This window comes from Ahaetulla prasina, chromosome 7 (assembly GCF_028640845.1).
Source record: "Ahaetulla prasina isolate Xishuangbanna chromosome 7, ASM2864084v1, whole genome shotgun sequence".
Lineage (NCBI taxonomy): Eukaryota > Metazoa > Chordata > Lepidosauria > Squamata > Colubridae > Ahaetulla > Ahaetulla prasina.
This window is the reverse complement of record NC_080545.1, coordinates 90,233,151-90,258,922: the sequence shown is the minus strand read 5'-3', so window position 1 is coordinate 90,258,922 and position 25,772 is coordinate 90,233,151. Positions and strand designations below refer to the sequence as shown.

At 39.1% G+C, this 25,772-nt stretch overlaps 2 protein-coding genes across 4 annotated transcripts in view; one reads left to right on the top strand and one right to left on the bottom strand.

Moving 5' to 3' along the window:
• Nucleotides 1–6,824: 6,824 nt before the first annotated feature.
• GOLT1B (golgi transport 1B) lies at nt 6,825–22,383 on the bottom strand. 2 transcript variants are annotated; one of them, XM_058189702.1, is made up of 5 exons: nt 22,159–22,383; nt 17,932–18,023; nt 16,089–16,267; nt 11,010–11,091; nt 6,825–7,516 (listed from the first exon to the last, which is right to left on the bottom strand). In XM_058189702.1, exons 2-5 carry the CDS (start codon nt 18,013–18,015, stop codon nt 7,478–7,480), a joined length of 384 nt encoding a protein of 127 aa, XP_058045685.1. In that variant the 5' UTR covers nt 18,016–18,023; nt 22,159–22,383; the 3' UTR covers nt 6,825–7,477. The 2 variants fall into 2 exon arrangements, with proteins under 2 accessions (XP_058045685.1, XP_058045684.1); XM_058189701.1 differs by having other exon boundaries at nt 22,163–22,383.
• Nucleotides 22,384–22,559: 176 nt separating this feature from the next.
• The window catches only part of RECQL (RecQ like helicase), a 28,424-nt gene continuing 25,211 nt past the window's right edge, over nt 22,560–25,772 (top strand). Inside the window, exon 1 of one of the 2 annotated variants that reach the window (XM_058189695.1) lies at nt 22,560–22,655. The gene's annotated coding sequence lies outside the window, so the exon portion shown is untranslated. The remainder of the gene's footprint in view (nt 22,656–25,772) is intronic. The other variant, XM_058189693.1, reaches the window with a different exon arrangement.

Sequence of the window (25,772 nt, the reverse complement as noted above, 5' to 3'; positions counted from 1 at the left end):
GCTTGGTGGGTGTGGTGTGGCTTGGTGGGTGTGGCAGGAGAAGGATATTGCAAAATCTCCATTCCCTCCCCACTCTGGGACCAGCCAGAGGTGGTATTTGCCAGTTCTCCGAACTACTCAAAATTTCCGCTACCGGTTCTCTGAACTACTCAAAATTTCCGCTACCAGTTCTCTAGAACAGGGGTCTCCAACCTTGGCAACTTTAAGACTTGTGGACTTCAACTCCCAGAATACCTCAGCCAGCAAAGCTCTAGAACTTGTCAGAACCTGCTGGATTTCACCCGAGGCAGTAAACACTTCATAGGCATTCACTGAGCAAACTGCATCAATTCCAAAGCTGTTTCTTGAACTCTAATCAGTTCTACTCGCAGCATAAATTATTTCTGTAGAGGGCATATAAGGAATAAATCATCCGAAATAGAGATTTTTTATTTTATTTGAAGGGCTATTTACTGCAGATAATTCTTGCAGTCATTGCTTACATCCATTGTTCTCTTTTTGCTGCTCCAGACGGGCAATTCGAAAACCACTTCCTTCAGTCAGAAGAAAAGCAACTCAGTCAAGTCTTCCAGAACCGGTCTTAAAAAACTCTACATTTAATTCCATCTATATCAGGAGTTCCCAACAGGGCGGACGAGACGATATTCCAGGGTATACAAAACCTTGGGTTTAGAAGTTTCAAAATTATAGTGTATATGTATAATTATGTGCATATAATTATTTTTAAGAGGTGTAACAAAGGTTTACAGATTAACAGAGTTGGAAGGGACCTTGCAGGTCATCTAGTCCAGGGTTGGGTTCTACTTTCCTTTACTACCGGTCCGCAACGGGAGTGCGTATGCATGCGCAGATCGTCAATTATGATGTCTGGGTGGGTGGGTGGAGCCTCCTGCTGGTTTTATTACTAGTTCTAAAGAACCTGACAGAACTGGGAGCAACCCACCACTGATCTAGTCCAAACCCCCGCCCAAGCAGGAGACCCTATACAAGGGGTCTCCAACCTTGGCAACTTTAAGACTTGTGGACTTCAACTCCCAGAATTCCTCAGCCAGCTTTGCTGACTCTGGGAGTTGAAGTCCACAACTCTTAAAAGTTGTCAAGGTTGGAGACCCCTGCCCTACACCATTTCTGACAAATGGCAGTCCAATCTCTTCTTGAAAGCCTCCAATGATGAAGCTCCCACAACTTCCAAAGGCAAGCTGTTCCACTGGTGATTGTTCTCACTGTCAGAAAATTTCTCCTTATTTCCAGGTTAAATCTCTCCTTATTCAGTTTCCATCCATTATTCCTTGTCTGGCCTACAGGTGCTTTGGAAAATAGCTTGACCCCTTCCTCTCTGTGGCAGCCCCTCAAATATTGGGAACCCCTGATCTTTACCTTCCTTTTCCATCCTTGTATTTGCTCTCTCTTGTTTTTTTAAACAATTGTGCTTCAGAATTTTGTAAAGAAATCCTGCAGGATAGACTCAGAATGGCACAGGGGGTCAGATACTGTGCTAAGTAGGTTTATAGTTTTAAGAGTAGGGTAATAATAAGCAAACATACAACTTGTTATCTCTCTGGATTTTTAACACACCACCCTCTGAACAAAACTGCCTGTGCGACAACCAAGAGGCAAAAGGGAAGAGGAGACAATTGGGAAGGGAATTGGTTGATGGATCAGGCAAGAGAGACACATTAGCATCCTTCTAATCCCTAGGTTTAAAGCAAAACTGAGCATCCTGGAATCCTAGTGCTGTAAGTAGCCTGATAAAATTTTGGACTCCTTCCAAAACTGCCACATAATTAACGGGGAAGAAGGAAATTATGAAGTCATAAAGCAATGAATAGTGTAGGTTAATGAATGGATTTTGGCCCCCTGTGCTCATTTGGGGCAATGACAACTGGAGATCTAACAGCCTTATAAAGGAAATAGTCCCCAACAGGCATTTAAGAACTTTGGCAATACTGTATTTTTCGGAGTATAAGACGCATCGGAGTATAAGACGCATCTTAGTTTTTGGGGAAGAAAATAAGAAAAAAGCTGATTGGCAGGTGGATTGGCCTCCGGAAATACCCCCAATCAGCTGTTCCCAGAGAAGAATTTTAGCAACAGATTCCTTGGTTGTGAGCTTTGTGCCTTGCTTTTTTTTGCCTTTTTTTCTGCCTCTGAAAGCCTCCGAAACAGCTTCAGAAAAAAAGCATCTGAAGCTCTGTTTCAAAGCTTTTTTTCTGAAGCTGTTTGGAGGCTTCTTTTCTGAAGCTTCATTTCTGATGCTTTTTTCAGCCTCTGAAATCTCAGTTTGAGAAGCTGGGCGGGGCTACATTTGGAGTATAAGATGCACCCAGATTTTCACCCTTTTTTGGGGTGAAAAATACGGTAGATACTTTATAGCTTTTCATGGCGCTGCCTGGATTCAGGAGTGAAGGTTGAGTTTTTAAGGCTTAAGCCAGGGATCTCCAAACTTGGCAACTTTTAAGACTTGTGGTCTTCAACTCCCAGAATTCCACAGCCAGCTTGAATTCTGAGACTTAAAAGTCCACAAGTTTTAAAGTTGCCAAGTTTGAAAACCCCTGGCCTGAGCTACTTTCTGCAGTCTTGGGAGATCCAAATTGTTTAGGACTTGTTCGTTGTAATGGTGAGAGATCTTAATGATAGGTAATTATTTTTCGCAAGCAAAATGAATCATATAATTTTGTGACCAAGTAGATATGAATTCATGTTCACCTGCATGACTTTCTTGTGAGTTTGCCTCCCTCCATTCATAATCTATTCTATCTGGATCAGGATTTTTAACATCTAGCTATATGTGTGTGTATGTGGGGGGGAAAGAACTTCACAACACCTTTAATAACATGATTCCCCCCCCCCTCAAAAAAAAGGAATCAGGGACACAAATGTGTATTTTGTTAAGGCGCAAGGGCGGCCAATGTCAGTAAAACACTAACAGGCCAACTAAATGCTCCAGCCTACTCATGTTAATGTGCTGATCCTAGCAAGTCCTTTTGTATAGTTAACATAAATGGAGAGAGATGTGCAGATTCCGATGATTAGGTTACAGACATGCTATCCGAAAATATGGTTTGATTTTGATTTAACCATTTCTGTGATTATTTTTTTGCTTTGGTTTGTTTTACAATCAGTCCCGACTCCTGGTAATTACAGAGCAAGTCCATGAAGCTTTCTAGATAATATTTTTGAAATGGTTTTTCTTTGTCTCCTTACTTAGGGGCTGAGACTGGGGACTGGCCCAAAGTCACTTAGACCAGGGATCTCCAACCTTGGCAACTTTACGACTTTTGGACTTCAACTCCCAGAATTCCTCAGCCAGCATGCACTGGCTGAGGAATTCTGGGAGTTGAAGTCCACAAGTCGTAAAGCTGCCAAGGTTGGAGACCCTTGACGTAGATAAAACTAGACCCCAGATTTCTCTGTTCTTGTCCATCACGCCTTCCTACCTCATTATAAAGAAGGAAACTGGATAAAGTACCCCCTCTAAACCTACAGGGGTACCTTGGTACTCAACTGCTTTGAAATTCATCAAAATTGATACTCAAATGTATTTGGTTGTGAAAATTTTGTCCCGTTACTCAGTTTGTTTGGTACTCAACACCCAAACTAGAACCTGTCGGTGTCAGCTGCCTTGTGATTCACTACATTATTCCTTATGGGGAAACGTTGTTTGGTACTCATCATTTTTGGTACTCATTGCGCCTCCCAGAACCATTTTATGATGAGTATCAAGGTACCACTGGTATATATAGCTTAATAGATTTCTTTTCCTAGATAGTGGGAAAAATACTGCATTTTAATACCCAGGTAAAGACACGACTGGCGATTATTACGTAGAAAAAGTACCCATTTATTCAAGGTATGACAAGTATATTTACAATATTCTCCGAAACAAGATCCTTTATGTGATTTTTTTTTCAAGCAATCAAGAATTACACTTAAATGGGGAGATCTTATTTGTTACAGAAGATATTATTTCTGCAAATGATTACAACATATGAGGCTCAGTTCTAGGTATGTTTATCCTTGGAAATGAGCCTCAATGTAGCGCAAACACAATGATTCCCAAGTATACAAATATAAGACAGCCTTAAGGTTAAAAGAATCGTTTGGTCATCTTCTCTCGCGATGCCAATTTTGTAAAAACTAATTTTGTGACTGCTAAAGGGTAGGATCTTAGAAGTTGCTCCCTGGCTGCCTGAACGTAAACATAATAGCATGTTTTAAACCGTACAACACAGCAAACTAGTTTAAATCAAATCAAATTCTCTGGATCCTTCTTTTTGTGAAAGAGAAATATACTACCACTTACAACCTTCCATTGGTTCAATAAGCAACTTTAGAGGGTTTTCTAAGAGGGTCTGGCAAGGCAATGGAACAGCAGTGGTATTAGATTGCACTCTGCTGACTTAAAAACTACCCTGATATTTTTAAAAAAAGTCTTTTGAATTTTAATGTGAATCTCAGAAAAGTGAAAGGACGTCATCCAAAGTGGCCAGTGTAAAGCAGCAAATTGTCTTCGCTTTACTTTCTAGAGCACCATGACACTATGTTTGCTACTTAACCAAATTTACATTTATGTAAATTACGAATGTCACATGGGTATGATGAATTAAACGATGGGGGGTCTGATGATGTTTTGATGAGATTATGCCCCGATATGACTGGAAGCAATGTTTTCCTCTGCTACCTTCACAACATGGAAAAGAAACAGAAATAGGAAGATTTTTATTCCTATTGTGTTAGGAACCCTTCTTACTTGGTAGTGTGTTGTTGGAGACTCAATACTCAGATGAGACTCATTGTAAAATCTAAGGAAGATAACCTGGAAAGACTCCTGAGGTTGCAAAACATCTGATGAAACCCAAATTTATGGCTCTAAGGACATGTGCATTGCTCCAAATCTTAAGCACCTCTCCCAGCCCACAAACTGCAACTGAAATGGTTTAAAATATGAGAGTCAGTTAAAAATTCTTTTCTACAGCCAAAGTATCAAATAGGAATTATAGCATACATAGCAAACGTGTTTAAAGTTTATGTTTTGACCATGGCCTACTCAACTCAACAGGATTCCATTTAAAGTAATTAGAGACAGAGTCTGCAATATAAAACAACACCCCATGTTACCAGTGTTGTAGGGACAATTAGATCAGTTACATCTATTTTAAGACTGAAAACAACTAAACTGCCTAGAGCAGGGCTCCCTAAACCCCAGGCCATGGCCCACTACCCGGCCCCGAGTCATCCAGAACCGGGCTGTGGAAGTGATGGGCAAGTGTGCACATGGGCACCTCACGTGAGCCGCAGGAAACATGGGTGCACATGTTCCATTTGTGCGAGCGGCAGGCGTGCTTGCCAGCCACTTGTGCAAATTGAGCTGTGCACGTCCACGTGCTTGCCTGCTGCTCTTACGGACACCCACCCACCCCCATCAGTCAACAGAGCCAGAAAGGTTGGGGAACTCTGTTTTTTTTTGGGGGGGGGGAAGGGGAACATCCTTTCTTAAGGGATACTTCTCTCCCAAGATGAAATCAAAGAAATGGTCAGGAGCGTGTCAATTGTTCCATCATATAATACTGTAAGTCTGGAACAGGATGTTCTGAATGTTTTTGGAAGCGGTCCAAACATCATAGCAGTCCCATTTGGTATCAGATTACACCCAAACACAAGGACCATTTGTTTCAAAATTGGAGTGCTCTATTTTGGGATCAGAATGATCCATAATGGAATATTTGCTTGTTAACTCCTCTACAACGGGAAAGCTCACGCAGAACTGTCCCTTGAAGCGCCAATTCAAAAATGATTTTGTAAAATGCTTTACAAAATCGATTCGTCTCATCAGAAAGTTCTTTTAAAGAATCACTTAGTGCGCTTTTTAAATAACAAAATAGTTCCCATCCTTGGGTATTAGTAACTAGTCTTTATTCACTCCAAGGTATTTGTCTGGCTGTTTGAACCATTCAGATTTAAAGAAATCAATAGCTTTTGCATTAACTTGCTTGCTTCGACTAAAGTAATGTCAGGATAAATTTATGATCAAGAGCCACTGCAAGAAGGGTCCGAAAAAGGAACAATGTGATTTTCCTATGGTTTAAGTCATTCACATTTCCTCATTTGCCAGTTCAGTTAAATGTCCATAAAAGTTCCAAATCTTGCCATTTGTAAACAATAGGAATTGTTTCTCATAGTCAAAGTATAACGAATTAATGTGCCACTTGATCAAGGCTATCAATATGATTTCCCAAGACTTCCCAGCAAACTGGCTGATTTGTTTGATGGTTAGAAAAAGGTTATTTACACAATAAGTTAGCTTCGTAACATGCTCCCTTGGAATAAGAGTGGGACGCTTAAGCTCAGTCCTTCAAATCGAGCTCCTGGATCTGAGATATTGCCAGTAAACCAAACATGATGCTTCATGCTTTAGGACTCTATATGTTGGCTATCAATAACCAATTTAAGAACAGGATTCGGGATTGAAATGCCCTTGCACAAATTTGCGAGCTAGGCAACTCCTGTTTCATAAACTGTGTGAACATCATGGAGCAAAGCAACTCACTTCAGGAGCTACAAATTATGCGCACATAGTTTATTCAATGAGAAAAAGGTTACTTCTTGCTTCCCACACTTACCGGTAATGGGGATAAAGAGAACCAGTAGAAAGGAGTGTAAAATTGGTTTCCCCACTCCCTGCCAAACCAAACATATAACGAACCCAGGAATGGTTTAACACAGTTTTGTACAATTCCGTACAAAAAAAAAATTTGATGATGATTATTTTTTGCATATTCCAAAGGTAAAAGATGTAGGTAATGAAAATTTACATTTGGCTGGAAACATTTTCCTACAAAGTTTTATTTCAGCGTCTATTTACAGAGAGATTTATACAGCTGAACTGTGTGATGAAGTCTTCTGTTACTGATAAAAATGAGAATTCCTTTTAAACGCCGTGTAAATCAAGCGTAAGGAAGCTGTCTCGCTTTCAATAGAAGAAACAGTCGGGAGAATATTTTTTTTTTCCCCTTCCAGAAAAGGGGAGGAAGTAAGAAAATTGGCAGGCAGGGAGAGAGAAGGGCCACGCCTTACCAACTGACCCATGATCACTCTATTACACCTTCCGACGTAAGGAGGTAAAAATGACAGGCACTGTTAATTCCATGGAGAGTTTGCTGTATTTAGCTTGTACTCCAAAAATATGAAGAAGTCTTGAAGAGTTCTAACATTCCGTGACTTTTTCGCCAGTTGAGTTCACAGCATTCCTGGTATGTCAATGCCAAGTCTTAGGTTGCAAATTTGCTTCCGGTTTTCTTTTTTTATATATTAAATAGGTTTACTGTATACTATGGTGTAAATTGGAAACTTACTTCAAAGACCATTACAAATGTTGCCTTTGTATACAACAAAATCGTTGTGCTGGACTGACCAATCTTCATGAAGGTTTTATAAATAATATAAATTTAGAACCAGTCTTCGGGACCTTTGTCAATCATTATACCATGTTGTTGCTTTCTCCAGCTTTATCTACAAGCTGTGGGCAAAGGAGACAGAAGGGAAGGTGGAATTGGGGTAGGGAAAAAAAAATCATAATTTAAATACATTCATTAAGAATGGAACACATTGATGCTACTTCAACACTTGCATTTTAAGTGAGTGACTGGGTGTAGTATAATCTTATTCAAACAATACTAACCAAGGCCTTATGTAGTTTACACAAAGTAAGACCGTTTGCATTACAACCGCATTTAGCCATGGTATGTTTTTATGTTAACACAGAGCAACATGAAGATGCAACAGAATGAAAATAAATAAAAAAATCAGAAATAATGCAAGTATAAAAACCGTTAGCTCAATAACCCAAAGGGGGGAGAAAAGAATATTGTTTTGAAAAATAATCAGCCATTCATGCATTAATAGACTGAAAATGATATTTTCAACTAACCATTACTGGGAATTGTCTCCTGAACCTACGCAGGCTTTGAAGAAAACATGAAGAATTAACTTTTCCAAAAGGATTTAACTCCATAAAGTCCAGTTTATAAATGATATTGATACAGGAAAGCAATAAGCAAGATGTCAAGCCAAATTATGAACAGAGTTATTTAAGTAGATTTAATATAAGAAGAAAACCCAGCTTTATTAACTACGTTTTTTAATCCATTAGACATATTGATGCCTTGGAAATTAGAGGCAGCACGTGGGGCTTAGAGGCTCTTGCAGCAATAAAGCAAAATGTGCCAATCTTTGGCGTGGCACGCTGTCAGGCAGAGGAAAGGGCAGCATGCTTCTCCTAGCCTAAGTGTAATTGCAGCTGTATCCTGAAAACAACATCTGTGGCTATATGTATCCTATTTAGAATTCTCAATTTATAATGCACCTTGAACAAATGCCAGTCACTGCATGCTTAATATTAAACATGTTCAGAAATGCAAAATTAGAGATAGAGAATAATCACAGCTGCAAAGAAATGTGTCGACATCCAGAAGGATGCCACCATGTTATTTTATGAGCATTGACCATTGTAAAGATGGACACGGGCAATAGGCAGTCTTGGATCCGCCTGGTGAGGTCTGCCAGATGCCCATATTCCCTTCTGGAAACTCCCCCCCCTCCGGCAGTTCGATTTCACCTCAGCAATATTCGACAATGTCAACTTGCTATTATCTGAAAAGCTGCCTGGAGCATATTTTAGCTGGGGAGATTCCCCATCCTTATTCTGTATCTCCAGAGACCATTATACCCAAATTAGGGTGTGAGATGCCAGCAAAAGCAACAGGTGAGCCGAGGTGATAGCCGAGGTGATAGTTGAACGGTCTCCTTTTAACGAACCATGAACAATAAATCCGTTATATTTGCTTGGTTTAATTTACTGCTCCTGACAGTCTTGGTGCACAAAATAAGAAAAAAGAATGCTCAAAATAAAATGGTATGTGGATAAGCCTTTGCTGTTACTCGATTGTTTTCTCAGCTGCCTCAAACAACTTTCCTAGAGTGAAACCTTTTCTGAAAGCCTTCGTACACACAAGTTAGTTCTCAAGCACCCCTCTAAATGGTGGGGGGCGGAGAGGGGGATTAACGCACCTAACAAGCCCATTTCAAGGAAAACAGACCCTTAGCAATCTTAAAAGAAACAATTCTCTCTTGCTCTCTCCTAACAGTCCTTCTGTTGTGACCCAGGTTCCTGGACCCGGACTCCTGGACTCAGATGATTCAGAAAGTGAGGGAGAAGACCTGGCCAGCCCTGCTTCTCTTGAGCCCTTTCCCTCCCTGGCACCCACTCAAAGGGAGGAGGAGGGGCCGGCAAAGCCTGATTCCATGGAGCCTCCTTCTGATTTGGCAACGCCCCAAGAACAGTTTTGGAGTGATGCAAGGTTACGTAGACTTGATCGTCGTGCGCAGCAGCGGAAGAGTTGGGACAAAGCCAAGTCATAATTGTCATGCAGTGACATCTGCAGAGACTATAAATAGGAGGCGGGACTTCCTGGTTTTTTGTCTTGGACAAAGTAATGAATTTGGGTGGGCAATCTGTATCAACGGAGGGAAGAATATATTCGTGAGTAATTCTGGCCTTATCTGTAGTTTCCTTGTTATCTCCAGAAACTTGGCAGGCCCGTGGGTAGACGTAGCCAGGACATTTATATATATGTAAATAAATCAGAAAAGGAGGCCTCTGACTGACTCTTTGCTGGGAGTATTGGGGGAAGGGAAACAGAACACCTTCTCATTCATAGGCCACAATGGTTTTAGAAAATGTTAGGTTGTCGCTTCAAACTGGAATTGGAAAATCATTACAGATAGCCCTCAATTAGTGACCAGTTGCAAAGATGGCCGTAATACAGGGTGGCCAAAAATTCAATTTCTGAACAATGCCCTCCAAATTTGGGGCACCTGACAACAAAAACCTTCAGTGTGAAAAACTGATTAAGGTCTGGTCAGTTTCAAGCAGCACTACAAAGGGGAGGGGGTTTCTTAATCAATTAATTAAGGTCACTGAGCTGAGTCTCTTAACTGGAGGTTAACACATGTTTAGGGAAGAGAAAAGCAGCTCAAGAAGAGACAGTTTAAGCAATCTCTCCACTCTGCAAGGGGGCAATAAAAATGTCAAGCACAAGACACTGAAGGAGAAAACTTTATCTGAATTACATAATGGTAACCAGGGATTTTTGTACCATCTCTCTCTCTCTCTCTCTGGGTCACATATTCACTTATCAACCATTTCATTTAACAAACAAGTTACTGGAACAGAATGCAGTCACTAAATGAGGAGAGAGTGTAGTACCTATTTGTTAAGTTTGGGAAAAATAATGTTTTTATATTAAGCTTCATAAATGGTAGCTACAGTGTTGTCAAGAAGTATTTGCCCATTTTAGATTTTTATTTGTGTTATTTGTTCGTTCAGACTTCCTTTATATGCCAGGAAGACTTACATGAATCGCTGACAACAATCAATGGGGGAAAAAGGCAAAAATTCAGAAATGTTTAAAGGAGGTAATCAGTTTTTCACAAACCTGAGATTTATACTGACAAAGAGACTTGAGTAAATCTGATGGGGGCTTTTGTGTGACATGACAATTTATGCATATCAACAATGTATTCTCGAAACTAAAGGACCACTCCATTTCTATGCCAAACCAGCTTTTAACTTTAAACTCAATTTGCTGGATAAGCTACAAGGTAACTAAAAACACCCCGTGAGTGATTGTATGAAAACTGTCCTAAATCAAATTCAAGTAGAGAAGAAAAAAAAAATAGGGTAAAATTATGTCTCTTCTGACCTGAAACATGGGGAGATGATGTCAAAAAAATCTGGAGAATATAAGGATAGGGAAGACTGGCTTATCCTGACACGGAGTTAATTTTGAATCCTCTTATCATTGTTACCTGAAGGCAAATATAAGCATTTGGTGACCCCTATTTTGAATGCACATCTCTGTACATACTGGTCCAGGTTCTTTAAATGGAATCCAAGAAACAGAAGGAAAACAGAACTTGCTGTGTATTATGTGAAATTATTTAATACTTACTGAGCTTATACCAGGTAAATTCAACAGATACCCCAGAACTGGCACTCTTCTAATAAAACCGATCACCACAGGGAAAAAGCCCCTTTGGGAAAAAAAAATACATTACAAGATTAGAAGACTTTTCCAAATAGGCTACCTTTACACATTCCTAAGATTTTTTTTAAAAAGTTGCTTATTTTTTGTACGAAGAAATATGTAATTCCTTGTATCATATATATTCTCCCCTTTCGGAATGAAGAGTGTACCCATCTCTAAGTCTTTACATATTTCAAGTATTTAGTGATAAAGGTAGTCCTTGCTTACTGACTATTCCTTCAGTGACCATTCAAATGTGCAATGGAGTTGTCCGGTTGTGGACATCGCAGCGTCCCTTTGATCACATGACTGCAATCTGGATGCTTGGCAACCGGTACATGTTTACAATGGTCGTCCTGTGGTCATGTGATCACCATTTGTGACTTTCACAGCTGGCATCCAACAAGCAAAGTCAATAGGGAAGCTGGCAGGAAGTCACAAGTTATGGTCATGTGACATCATCCTATGGTGATTCACTTAATGATTGCAACAGGAACTGATGTCATAAGTCGGTGCCATCACATGATGTCACAGTGCAGTGTTTAGCAACAAAGTTACTGCTCTTACTATGGTCAGAAAGTGAGGACTACCTGTACAGACGTACCAGTTTCCTAATTAGTTTTCTTGCTTCTCACAGGGTAATAGAAACATTTAAACATTATGGACAGGACCAGTTACATGATATGTAACTAAGAAGCCACTGTTGAGTACAGCTTTGGGAAGGAGATTGCTTAAATAATTTATTAGGACAGTATGGTTGTGTGAATACTATTATTCTGAAAATCCACACACAATTTTTATAGATACAAACTTAGGGACTTGTAAAATGGGCTGGTTAAGTACTAAGAGGATCAAAGGGCCTTGCTGAACATAACAGGTTATAATCCTTGGTCCCAAAAATCAGAAAGCACCTCCCCCCTATAACTGGAGTTCTACCAATGTCTTCCTTGACATCACAGTATCGCACGTTTAAGAGGACCCTAGATGGGCAAGTAAATCTACTTCTGTTAGTACTGCTATAAGTACCTAAATCATCAGTGAGCCATGGTGGCGCAGTGGTTAGAATACAGTACTGCAAACTAATTCTGCTGACTGCCAGCTGCCAGCTGTTCGAGTCTCACCAGCTCAAGGTTGACTCGGTCTTCCATCCTTCCGAGGTCAGTAAAATGAGGACCCAGATTGTTGGAGGCCGTATGCTGACTCTGTAAACTTCTTAGAGAGGGCAGTAAAGCACAGTGAAGTGCTATATAAGTTTTAAGTGCTATAGCTTACTGCTAAATGCAAATTCTCTCCATTTCCACCTTACAAGGAAAACCACTTTTCTAGCACAGAAAACTGGAAACATTTCAAGGAATTAAATGGAATTTTAGAAGAGGGTTGCGAAGGTTAAGTTATTGAAATGAGCAGTTTAAAAGGAGCCCCAAAAATATACTGGTACTGTAGAAAAAAGAATCATGAATCATTGCCCAGGCAGTTGGGAAATGATCCCCCTTCCTCCAGCTGTTTTGGCTTTGAAAATCTGTATGCTGCATACTTTCTGTGAGGGTGTGTGTGTGTACTTGAACGTGAGAGAAAATCAGCTGGGGAACAGATGAAATGCCACTATGAGCATTTTGTAACCCTAGAGGGCTCATGGCTATTAGCCAGTTCTTATTTTGCATCGAGGTGATATCCTAAACTACAATTAAGGTATTATTGAAACAAACTGGGGTTAAGACACTACTTCACAACAAACTGCCTTTAAGCATATGTCTTTCCCATAAGCCAAACAATGAGATGCCTCAGTATGTCATGTGAGATAGAATTTTTTTTGTTAACTAAAGATTGATAACTGGAGCAGAAAATATACATGGCAACAACCTCGATAAGAATTGCAAAAACATTAGAATGCTTATTTAAACTTTAGCATGGAGCTTAGTATTCAAAGGGAATCTATGTATTCTTAAATATTCTTATATTTATACGTGTCTTAAGGTACTACAAATTACTATTTACTTCATTCATTCATTCATTCATTTACACTCTCACTCACTCATTCATTGTAACAGTCCTCAGAGCGGAAGGTTTTACTATTTTTATTATTAAACTGCTTGAATTACAATGTATAGTAAAACGGTAGGAATTTTTGAATTTAAGAAGCTTATTGATCATTTGATGATTATTTAAACTTTTATATGGCTAAAATAATCTCTCTGGTAATTCGGATTTGCACTGTACAATTAATGAAACTACTGTCATGTGACTACAATGAACCTACAAGGCTAGGAATGGTAAAATTTAACAAAGTTAAGAAGTAACTTTAATAATGTGACCCAAGGTGAGCCTATACATCTGCTATAGTTCCTCATTAACAAAGATTAAGGAATGAACAAATGTAACAGCTTTGTTGCAATCAACCTGTATTGTAATGTTTATGAACTCAGAAACAAATCTACACATCCGTGTTCACACTTAGAATCTGCTATCATCGTGCATTAATTGCAAGTATGAATAAATGTTCAGAATTCAAACACAACCCACATTATGCTCAGATAACTACATTAAGGATGTGCTGTGGCTTCATATCCAAAGTCTTACCCACAATCAGTCTTAGCATGGTAACACCGCCTTAATTCAAATATGTATTCTCTTGGGATCACACAATTGCCATGAGCCACACTTACTCCAAAATGCTTTTCATTTTATCTTTCAGTTTATCATTAAAGGAAAAGAAACCAGAGGTGAAGCATGGAGGCAGGAAAAAACCAAAAAGGAACAAGCAATTCTATATTCTAAACTAAGGGATCTGCCTGTCTGTTTTCAAACTTGAAACCTGGGAGTTGGATGATGACTGATAATTAGAATAATTATAATGAATTATTAATTAATAGAATAAGTATTATTAGAATAATCTAATTGTTAGTTGGATAATTAGAACTGCAGAAAAAACAATGGCTACCAACCTGCCTTCCATTGAGGAAATCCATTGCACAAATCAAAAAGAGGGCTGTGAAAATATTTAGAGACCCCTCACATCCTGGACATACTGTTTCAACTCCTACCCTCAGAACAGTTTTTCCCCGAACGCCATCACTCTGCTGAACAAATAATTCCCTCAACATTGTCAAACTATTTACTAAATCTGCACTACTATTAATCTTCTCACCGTTTCCATCACCCATCTTCTTCCACTTATGACTGTAACTTTGTTGCTTGTATCCTTACAATTCATACTGATATTGTTTCCTGATTGCTTAATTGTAGCCTATGACTATCACTAAGTATTGTATCATTAAGTGTTAAATTTGTACCCTATGACTATCATTAAATGTTGTGTTGTACCTTGATGAAGGTATGTACACTGAGAGCATATGCACCAAGACAAATTCCTTGTGTGTCCAATCACACTTGGCCAATAAAAAAAAAATTCTATTCTAATGCTATGTTCTTCAGTAGAGACATCATCTCACAAATAATCTGGTAAATTCTAACCTGGTGTCATTTGAGAAATCATGACTTGAGTAGTTCTCAAATTATACAAATAGCTGTAAAATTAATATACCGCACAGGCTTGTTGGTTCATAATCTGTAGGAAATACAATATTCGGCTACCGAATGAATGCTGTCTGAATTCAGTCCTAAGCATCTTTTTGTTTTAGGAGAAAGCTACCGTTTATTTTAAGAGGTAGTGGAATTAAAATTCAGTGGAAGAGACTGATGTATTTATATTTGACTTTCTAGTGCAAACCTCACTTCCCTGGACTTCACTAAGCTCAGAGAGTAGTCTACATTAAAGCAATCTCCCCACCTGAACTGTTTAGTAATCCTTTCAAGCTCTGCTAAGGAAGGATTTGATCATGGCATGGGAACTTTTAGCCCCAAGTAAGACAAGCAGAAAGATCTGCAAAAGAAAAGCGAACACACAAACCTGCAAGCGATTATTAAATAATCAGAAGTATCATTCACATTGAAGATTTATAGCTTTCAAACTATTTGCCATCAACCTAGCAACTAAACAGATTTCTACAGAAGCTGGTTATCTTTCTCTGGTAGTTTCTGCCTATCTGGTTTGACAGAGTCGGCATTCATCAAGGGTCTCCAACCTTGGCAACTTTAAGACTTGTGGACTTCAACTCCCAGAATTCCTCAGCCCTGAGGAACTCTGGGAGTTAAAGTCCACAAGTCTTAAAGTTGCCAAGGTTGGAGACCCCTGCTCTAAATCCACTGATCTCTTGTGGGACCCAGGAAGTAATCTTTCTGTGTCATGGTACCTGTCCTTGGAACACCACCTGAGATTCTTAGGCCTGACCCACTTCTGACCCTGTTTAAATGAGCCCTTAAAACCTGGCTCCGTCCCACACCTGGGTTACAATGAGCAGTAAGCCCCTTATGGGATGCTTTGATTGTTTCATGAAATGTTGATTATCTCCAGGCACTCTGTTGGACAAGGTATTATGTAGTTTTATTGTGTTTATTCTTGCATTTTGAAAGCTGCCCAGTTATATAGATGGAGGTAGCCTTTATGTCTAATAAACGAATAGTTACTTCCATGCAAATTTTCTTTTGGGTAGTAAAATACATTTACCTGGGATTATGTGGCAGAATTCACAAGCCAGCAGTGTAGGGAACTACTCCTTTTTTTTCCTTGCACATATTGCCAACAGTGCAAGAGGAAAGAAACAACTTGTTCTTACCATGAAATTCAACTCTGTACGAGAAATGATTGCTAATAAAAAGCTTGTTCTCTTCCACATTTCTATCTATTTTTTCTTTTTCTTGTCTTAGATGTTTCATCATCGCTAGTAGCTACATATTTTTCTAAATGAGATTTCAAGCACTGTCTTCACATATCTGAAATCACGAATATCTATAAACTCCTCGAGCAGGATTTGGTAACTCCTCAGTGACAGCCAACCAAAAGCATACTTGGAATCAAAATTAAATGGTCTCCCTGTGAGGGAAATGGGTGGTTAACACATTTGATATATAATTAAATAAAAATACAAATTTTCAAGAAGACCTTACCTGAATAAGAGGAAGAAGCCATAAATTTCAAAGACCATTCCTATCAGAGGCCAGCCAATAAGAACTATAAATACACCGCCCAAGAAAAAACCTGTGGCTTTCACTTTGTGTTTCTGGAAAAAGAATCTGAAAGTTCTTTCTAAACCAATTACGAAAGCCAGGCCAGCCACAAATAAAACCTGCAAAAATGAAAACAAAATGTATTTGAATATAGGAAATATTCAGAGAGAAAATACTCAGATTCAATATAAATGTTCTCCAAACATCTATACCAACAATTTGCTATTGGAGGAAACAGGAATGTCTTAAAGGTATCTTTTATAATGTTGGCACAATCAAAAAATACAACTGTTTGCAGAGGGAGGTAAATAATTTTCAGTATAAACACTTAGGGGTATTAGTAATATGATAGATTTAGAGAGGAACATTTATTTTTCTCCCAACTATATTACGTTTATAAATAACTTAAGGCAATGAACATACGTAATACTCCTTCCTTCTCCTATTTTCTCCATAACAACCATCCTGTGAGGTGGTTTGGGCTGAGAGAGAGGGACTGGCCCAAAGTCAGCCAGCTGACTTTCATGCCTATGCTCCTAAGGATTAAATATGGTAATAAATAGGGATGCGCAAAACTTACCATTGTAAAAATAGAATCTTTCATCTCCAGAATAATTTTTATACACAACTAGCAATAAGTGTATTATTTAAGGAATGAATATCTCACTTGGTGACATTTCCCACACTGCTGTATTTTAACATTGTTAAAACAGAAGTCTAGATTAACACAACACATTGAACACTAACCCTACATTAGCAAAACACAATTTCTGTCCAACTAACAGATTGTAACCAAACAAGTACAGGGAGTCCTTGACTTACAACCATTTGTTTACTGACCATCTGAAGTTTCAACAGGACTGAAAAAAGTGACTTATGACCATTTTTCACACTTAGGATAGTGTGAGCATCCCCATGTCATGTGATCAAAATCTAGACATTTAGCAACTACCATGTATTTACAACAGTTGCAATGTCCCGGGGTCATGTATGTGATCATCTTTTGCAATCTTCTGACAAGCAAAGTCAACGGGAAAGCCAGCCCTTAATTCAACAACTGCAGTGATTCACTTAACAACAGTGGCAAGAATAGTTGTGATATGGGACAAAATTTACTTCTCAACAGAAATTTTGGGCTCAATTGTGGTCATAAGTCGAGGATTACCTGTAAACTATATTAAAATTTTATAATATAATGGTCTGGCAATCTATATCAAAGGAGAATTGATGCCTCTGAATTGTGGTGCTGGCGTAAATTATTGAGCATACCATGGAGAGAGAGTGTAACAAACAGAGAGGTGTTAAATCATATAAAACCAGAGATATCACTAGAAGCTAAAATTATAAGACTACACCTGATTTATTTTGGCCATGTCATGTGTGCAAATTCATTGGGGAAGGCAATGATGCTAGGAATGCTTTTTTGAAACAAGACGACGGGGCAAGCAAAGAACACGCTGGCTTGATAACATCAAATTTGATATAAAGTAAACATCCAACAATTGCAAAAAAAACTGTGCTTGACAGGATAGCATAGAAAGCACTTGCCTATAAAGCTGTCAAGTGTCAGACACAACTAAACGTTTAAAACAACAACAATGGTCTGGCTCCTCTACGTACCAGTTTTTACAACTTGCTGAACCTCCGGCTATCCAATCTCATTTGTGTCTAGACCGTTGTGTGAATTTGGCCAGAGGGGAATTACATGAATTGCCTGTGTTAAACATAGGCACTTTCAAAAATCTTATTTCTGTGTAAATGTTATTCATGCAAAACTACTTACATTTCCAATAGCTAAAAGTGCTTTGTCGAAAAATAGGATCATTCCAAAGAAAAGAAAAAATACTCCAAAACCTGTAAGACCCATCCCAATTTCTGCAAGACAAAAAAGAAGAGTATTAATTACTCAGTGTTAGCAAGAAAAGAAAATAACCATTGAAACCTTACACACAGTTATAACATTAGCCAAGGTTAATTTTAAATTGGCTCCAACTTTTTTTAAAAAAAAAACCTTGACACTTGCCCTCTTTTGAGATAGAAACATGTTATTTTGAAGGCACATTTATAAGAATATTTTTATTTTGATTACTGACACTTTTGTCTCTAAAAATAGCCAGTATTTGATACAGTGCTGATCTATAGATTCAGCTATCACAGGGGTGTCAAACATGCATCATCACGGCAGCATCCTGTGACTATTGGGAAGTTTTTCCCCTTCGCTAAACCGGGCGTGGCCAGCGCGGGACGCATCTGGCCCACGGGGCCGCGAGTTTGACAGCCCTGAGCTATCACATTTGCAGCCACAACTGGCCTTTTCCCCTTTTTGTCTCCCACAGGCGGCTTACCTACAAGGTTTCTAAAACATTTGCTAATTGTCTAATATAAACAAAGTCCCAACACTTTGTGGTGCTGAGATCCAGAATTCCCATTCAAAGCAGAATTCATGAGGAAGTATTAAATTCAATTAACACATTCTCCCTCAAATTATTTATTGCATTTATAAACAATGCCATCCCTGCCAATTCGCTTCTCCAGTAATCTTAGCAGACGCCTTTTCTGTGCATGCACAGACAACTGGAAATATATTGTAGAGTCAGCTGTCACTGTTCAAAGCAGCCCTTTAAGCCCTACAAAGACATGGGTGCTATAAAAAAGTAAACTTTGTTTTACACTAATGCATCTTTTGAGAATATTTCTTTCAAATATTTTGCAAAGGCACAATGTAATTGTTGGCCATAGGATAATATCCATAACTGCACATTATGAACATGCAATCATTTTTCTACTCAGTTTAGAGACTTTTTAAAATAATCTATTTATATTTCCTCCATGAAGACTATTTTTAAAAAGGATAGACCATGATTAACAAAATGTAAAAAATTAGTTTTTTACCAAATAAACTGAAACATCAGTTTTACTCTAACATTAAATCTCTGCTTTAAAAATGTATTTTGATTTAGATGCAGATCTGGTTCACCTATTCCAGCATTGCAATTCCTTATCTAAAAACCTTACAATTAAAATAACCATGCTATATTACTTTATTGATGTATTAATAGTACAAAATAAGATAAACTTTGTATTCCTTCTTGAAACATTTTAAAATTTGTAGCTCAAGGAAGCAGTAAACAAAACCCAATCAAGGAACTGCCAACTTAGACAAACTAACAGTAAACAATAACATAATCAAGGACCCACCAAAAATACTCCCACCGACATGGCAAACCACCAGTACATAAATAGAGAGAAAACCCTACTCCCTTCTAGCACTGATCATGTTATCTAGTTAGGTAATGAGACATCTGCGAGAAAATAGCCAGACTCAGAGAGCACCAAGGACCCCACAGTATTTATAAATTATTTTAATTTTTCAGACAGCAGCCTTAAGCAGAGTAAATTGTTATAAAGAACATCAAATTTATTTTTAAGAATTAATACGATGACCAGGAAATGTTTAATAGGCAAATACATACAGGCAAGTGAGAGCGCAAACAAACAGCTGGAAGAGGAACAAAGCAATCTACCTCTCTTTTGCAACCAGCATAGAAACTGAGTAAGTAGGCTGCTAAGGAAAGGAAGCTTTATTTCAGTATTTAGTAGAGAAATGCAGCCAGATTCATTTTCTCTCCTTTGTGAACTTCAAACTTGAATTTAAAGTTCAGGAACTGTTGATTTTCAAAGAATATACAAGTTATTGTTTTAAGCTATGTATATCCAAGGACACTTTTGGACAACAGAAACTAAACAAACTGGACTGTTTCATAACTCTGGAATATTTTTGCAAATCAACAGAGAAATAAAACATATTTATGCTTTAAGTATGACTTAGACTTTTTGACAGATTCAAATTGAGGACATAAAAAGATATCAGATTTCTGACAGTAACACAATAGTAAGAGAGAAAAGAGAGTGAACAGCAAAGTTGTGCTGTACCTAGAATTAACTGTTCCCTGCGGACAGTACAGGAGGATGGAGCTCCAAAGAAGGTCAACTACTATGAGGCAAGATATAGATAATGATGCCTTCAACATAAACAGCTTAAAGGTTCCCAGCTTGTAACCGATTTCTGTATAACTTTTTTAAAGTTTTGCTTTAAAAGTTGTAATACATTTGGCACTAAATTGATTCTCACAATTATGAATTTACTTCTTTATGTTCCATGACATTGCATAATATTCACATTTACGTTACTTGTGTAAACATGCCGAACGTTTTCTTGTGCAACTTTTATGAGTAACAATGAAATCATTTTATTTTAGATGACTTAATCAAAGCAGCACTAATTTATCCAACTGGGGTATGAGTTATCATACACTACACAAAAAAGGCTGCTTCTATATAAGACTGCTTATCATAAAAGTATCAATTCTGTGAGCATTTACTCAAATATAGCCAAAAGAATTCAACACATTAGTGTAAGCATTCCTGGAGTGCTCACAAAAAGAACAGGTGTAAGATAAACTATTTTATTGCTGCTTCTCACAAGTTATTTACCAAATCCTAGTCTTTTAGATGTAGTATAGTCATGACAATTAGCCATTGATCACTCCGTCTGCCACATATTGGTCCAGCTTTCTTTTATGTTTAGACTATAACATTTATGGAAGCAAAAACCCATTCTTCCCTTATTAAAATCTCCATAACACCAAATACTTAAATGTGCAATAAATGATAGCCTGTGCCTTAATGCAGTACTGTATTTAAGCACTTCACTTCATAGCCACAGGTGGGAAGTTATTTCACACGGGCAAAATAACTGGTTGGCAGAGGTGGGAAATTGCTTCCTTTACACCTTGCCAAACAATTTAGCATCCCTCCTCTGCTAAACGCAAATATTTTAATGGATTTTAAAACAAAGCTGCATATCATTCAACTCTTGAATTATACAAAAAAATCCAAGTATTCCAACACTGATGTTCGGATTATTTTCCAATAGAAGAGAATATATTTGGCTCAGGGTTGAGCAATGGAGTCCTTGATGCTCTGAGTTTGGGTTACAGATGTTTCATTACCCAACTATGTAACATCATGAGTGTTTCTGTGTGTGTGTGTCTGTGTGTGGGGGTTTGCTGTAGCTTACCCCGCCAGGGGGTTGGTAAGGGGTGGTTTTCACTCTGTTTTCCTTAAAAATAAAGCAAACCCTACACTCACTAGCACTCATAGTTACATAGTTGGGTAATAAAATGTCTGCAGGCAAACAATGAAGCTCAAGTACACAGCAGATTATTTTGAACCAACGTGTGGCAAGAGAACATGTTCCATCTTAAATAATTCTAATTTTCCTGATAGTTTAGCTTGGGTGATTTTACGCCAGCTTTCCTTCTTTAATCCACTGACTGCCAAGTGTATTTGGGTTTTCACATCCTAAATCCACCTATTAAAATCCAACACAGCTGGAGGGTCCTCAGGGTGCAGGCACTCTGCAATTAGAGCATGTCTGATGGTCATATAAAATATACAATTTTTTTTTCATATGAAAACCACTACTACCTCCCCTTTTTTTATATATACATGTAACAGGACAAGGGTACAAAAACAGTGGTAGGAATCATACTGTGTCAGAGGTTGTGAAATAGTAGTAGTAGCAGCAAATTATATACATACATATATATATACACACACACACCCTGAAGCCCTGCTCAACTCTTGCTGAATTAATTGCCTGGTCGCATCCATGCAGCTTTTTCCGCTGCTGCCTTTGGCCATTCATTTTAGCCTATTTTAATATTTATAGTATTTATATTAGGTGAAGAAAGAGGAACCTTCCAGACGGGGTATTTCCCGAGGGTGGGGGGTATCTCCCATTCAAAGCCCCAATCCAGGCGATTAAAATGATTAATATTAACAATCAACGTTGGAGAGCAATGACGGGATCGTGGAACAGAACAAGGATAAAAAACTAGAAAGGAGGCTGCAAATGGGGAGGATAATGCCAATAATCATTACAACAGAAACCTCCTATTTGGCCGCCGTCCCCTCCCCCCCGTCCCGTCCCCTCCCCTCAATTCACCCACTCTGCGTATCCGTGAGGGAAATCATGATGTCGGTAACAGCCGCCGCGCCAGCCGGACAAAGAACCGAAGAGAAAGAGCAGGAGCCGCCTCAGGAGCCCGTTCGCCACGTCCTCCGGAAACACGCAGCCCCCTCAGACTACCCGGCTTTCGGCTGGCGACCCGCCTCCGCCTCCTCCTGCCGCCGAGGCGCCCGCTCTGCCGCCGCGATCCAAAACGCCATCCCATTGGGGCGAGAGCGGCCAGCCAATCAGCGCCGGCTTTATTCCGCTTCCTTCCTCCGGCCGTCAGGGTGGGGGCGGAGCTTCGGCTGAGCTGAGGTGGCCGAGAGGTAAAAAGCGCCAGGCGAGGAGGGAAGGCGCGCGCCGCGGCGGATTGGCTAAGACAGGCCGGAAAGGGCGGGACGGAGGGAGAAAGGAGAGCCGAAGGGGCGGGGCCAAGATGCCGGCTGGAATTGCTTGAACGCGGCAGAAGGGGAGAAAAGCCGGAGGGAGAGGTTCGTCTCCTCATTTGGGGAAGGGGAAGGGGAAGGGGAAGGGGAAGGGGAAGGGCTGCTCTGGGAGGGAGCCAGAGGTGCTTTGTTTCCTATTCAAGAGACAACAGGACTTTCTTTTCTTTTGAATAGAATAGAATAGAATAGAATAGAATAGAATAGAATAGAATAGAATAGAATAGAATTCTTTATTGGCCAAGCGTGATTGGACACACAAGGAATTTGTCTTTGGTGCATATGCTCTCAGTGTACATAAGGAGAATAAAATACATTCATCAAGAATAAAAAGATACAACATTTAGTGATAGTCGGAAGTTACTAATAAGCTATCAAATCGTACTAGGAAACAAGTAAAAACAATATAATTTGAAAGATACAAGCAACACGGTTATAGTCGTAAGTGGAAGGAGATGGGTAATAGGTAGGAAGAGAAGAATAATAGAATAATAAAAGAATAATTTGTGGGTTTTTTAATGGGTTTTTTTTATCATTTATTCTAAATTTTAATTTCGGCCAATTGAATAAGTTTTTTAATTGTATTTTAATAGTATTTATATTGTAATATTATTGTCTATTTTATCTGGCTGTGAACCGCCCTGGGTCCTTCGGGAGAAGGGCAGTATACAAATTTAAATAATAAATAAATAAATAAATAAATAAATAGTAATACAGTCTTAGTAAATAGTTTGACAGTGTTGAGGGAATTACTTGTTTAGCAGACTGAGGGCGTTGGTGGGAAAAAAACTGTCCTTGTTTCTAGTTCTAGTTGTGTCTCCTTCCACTTAGGACTGTATGACTGTAACTTTGTTGCTGGTATCCTTACGATTTATATTGATATTGATTGTTTCCTGATTGCTTATTTGTACCCTATGACCATCATTTGTGTTGTAAATGTACCTTGATGAAGGTATCTTTTCTTTTATGTACACTGAGAGCCTATGCACCAAACACAAATTCCTTGTGTGTCCAATCACACTTGGCCAATAGAGAATTCTATTCTATTCTATTCTATTCTATTCTATTCTATTCTATTCTATTCTATTCTATTCTATTCTATTTGTCTTGGTGTGCCGTGCTCTATAGCGTTGTTTTGTGGGTAGCAGTTGAAACTGTGTCCAGGATGTGAGGGGTCTGTAGATATTTTCACAGCCCTCTTTTTGACTCATGCAGTATACAGGTCCTCAATGGAAGGCAAGTTGGTAGCCATTGTTTTTTCTGCAGTTCTAATTATCCTCTGAAGTCTGTGTTTGTCTTGTTGGGTTGCAGAACCAAACCAAACAGTTATGGAGGTGGTTTTTTTAATTATTATTTTATTATGGAGTTTTTTCTTTGAAGAAGTTTTGCTTCTCGTCCAAGAAGCTTCTTCAGCTTGGACTGGATGGTGGGGAATGGAAGGGTTTATACTTCTTGCAGACAGCTGGTCATTTGCATCCTTTTTAGAGGGTTGTTGAGGCCACCTGGGGGTTTATCTGTGTCCTCAGTGTTACCTGAGTGGTGCAAATGGGTGGGGAGCCTTTTTGGAACTGCTGAAAGGACAGTGTTGTAGACTGGAGGTAGATGATGTCGTATCCCTCCCCCTCTGTTCAGAGGGGGCTGTTCAATTTTGACATAATGGCCCCTTTGACCCCTCTTTCAAACCAGCAGTGTCCAAAATGTGCACTTTGCTGTCTTTGAAAGAATGGCCTTTGTCTTTTAAATACAGATGGACTGCTGAATCTTGTCCTGATGGGTTGGTTCTCCTATATTCTCCTCCTCCCTGGAGGTTTATCAGTGTTGTCAGAGTTGCCTGAACAGCTCTCTCTCAGCAGAGGGGGAGAGATATGGCATCATCTATCTCCATCATCTACAGCAGGGGTCTTCAACCTTGGCAACTTTAAGACTTGTGGGCTTCAACTCCCCGAATTCTCCCAGCAAAGCTGGCTGAGGAATTCTGGGAGTTGAAGTCCATAAATCTTAAAGTTGCCAAGGTTGAAGACCCCTGATCTACACCATGGTCCTTTCAGCAGTTCCAAAAAGGCTCCGCATCCATTTGCACAACAGGTAGTCCTCAACTTATGACCACAATTGAGCCCAAAATTTGTGATGCTAAGTGAGATGTGTGTTAAGAGAGTTTTGCCTCGTTTTACGACTTTTCTTGCCCACATTGGTTAAGTGAATCGCTGCGGTGGTTAAATTAGTAACACCGTTTGTTAAGTGAATCTGGTTTCCCAATTGACTTTGCTGATCAGAAGGTTGCAAAAGGGGATCGTGTGACCCTGGGACACTGCAACCGTCATAAATGTGAGTCAGTTGTCAAGCATCTGAATTTTGATCACGTGACCAGGGGGATGCGGCAATGATCGTTAAGTTTGAAAATCTGTCATAAGGTCCTTTTGTAATGCCGTTGTAACTTTGAACGGTCACTAAGTGAACTGTTGTAAGTTGAAGACTACTTGTACTCAGGTGACTCTGAGGACACAGGTAAACCACCAGATCGCTTCAACTACTCTCTAAAAGAATGCAGATGACCAGCTGGCTGCAAGGATTATAAATACTTCCATTCCCCACCATCCAGTCAAAGCTTCTTGGATGAGAAGTGAAACGTCTTCAAAGAAAAACCAAGAAAGTCCAGTTGCCTCTTGAAAAAAAAGCACCTTTGGGACAACTTATGACTTGGATGACTGAGAATTTTCATAGACACTTTGGGAGAGACGTTAATTTTTTTAAAAAATTTGCATTTATATCCCACCCTTCTCCGAAGACTCAGGTTGGCTTACACTATGTCAAGCAATAGTCTTCATCCATTTGTATATTATATACAAAGTCAACTTATTGCCCCCAACAATCTGGGTCCTCATTTTACCTACCTTATAAAGGATGGAAGGCTGAGTCAACCTTGGGCTGGTGGGGCTTGAATCTGCAGTAATTGCAAGAAGCTGCTGTTAATAACAGACTGTTTTACCAGTCTGAGCCACAGAGGCCCAATGTATGTATGTCTGTATTTATGTATGTATGTATGTATTTAATGTATGAAGTCTGAGAGAATGGGAGATTACAGCAATCCTGCAATATGGACCCCTGATTGTTTTCCCTCTCTTTTACAAATAGCGCGATTGATTCAGTCTTAAAAGGTGCTTCTTA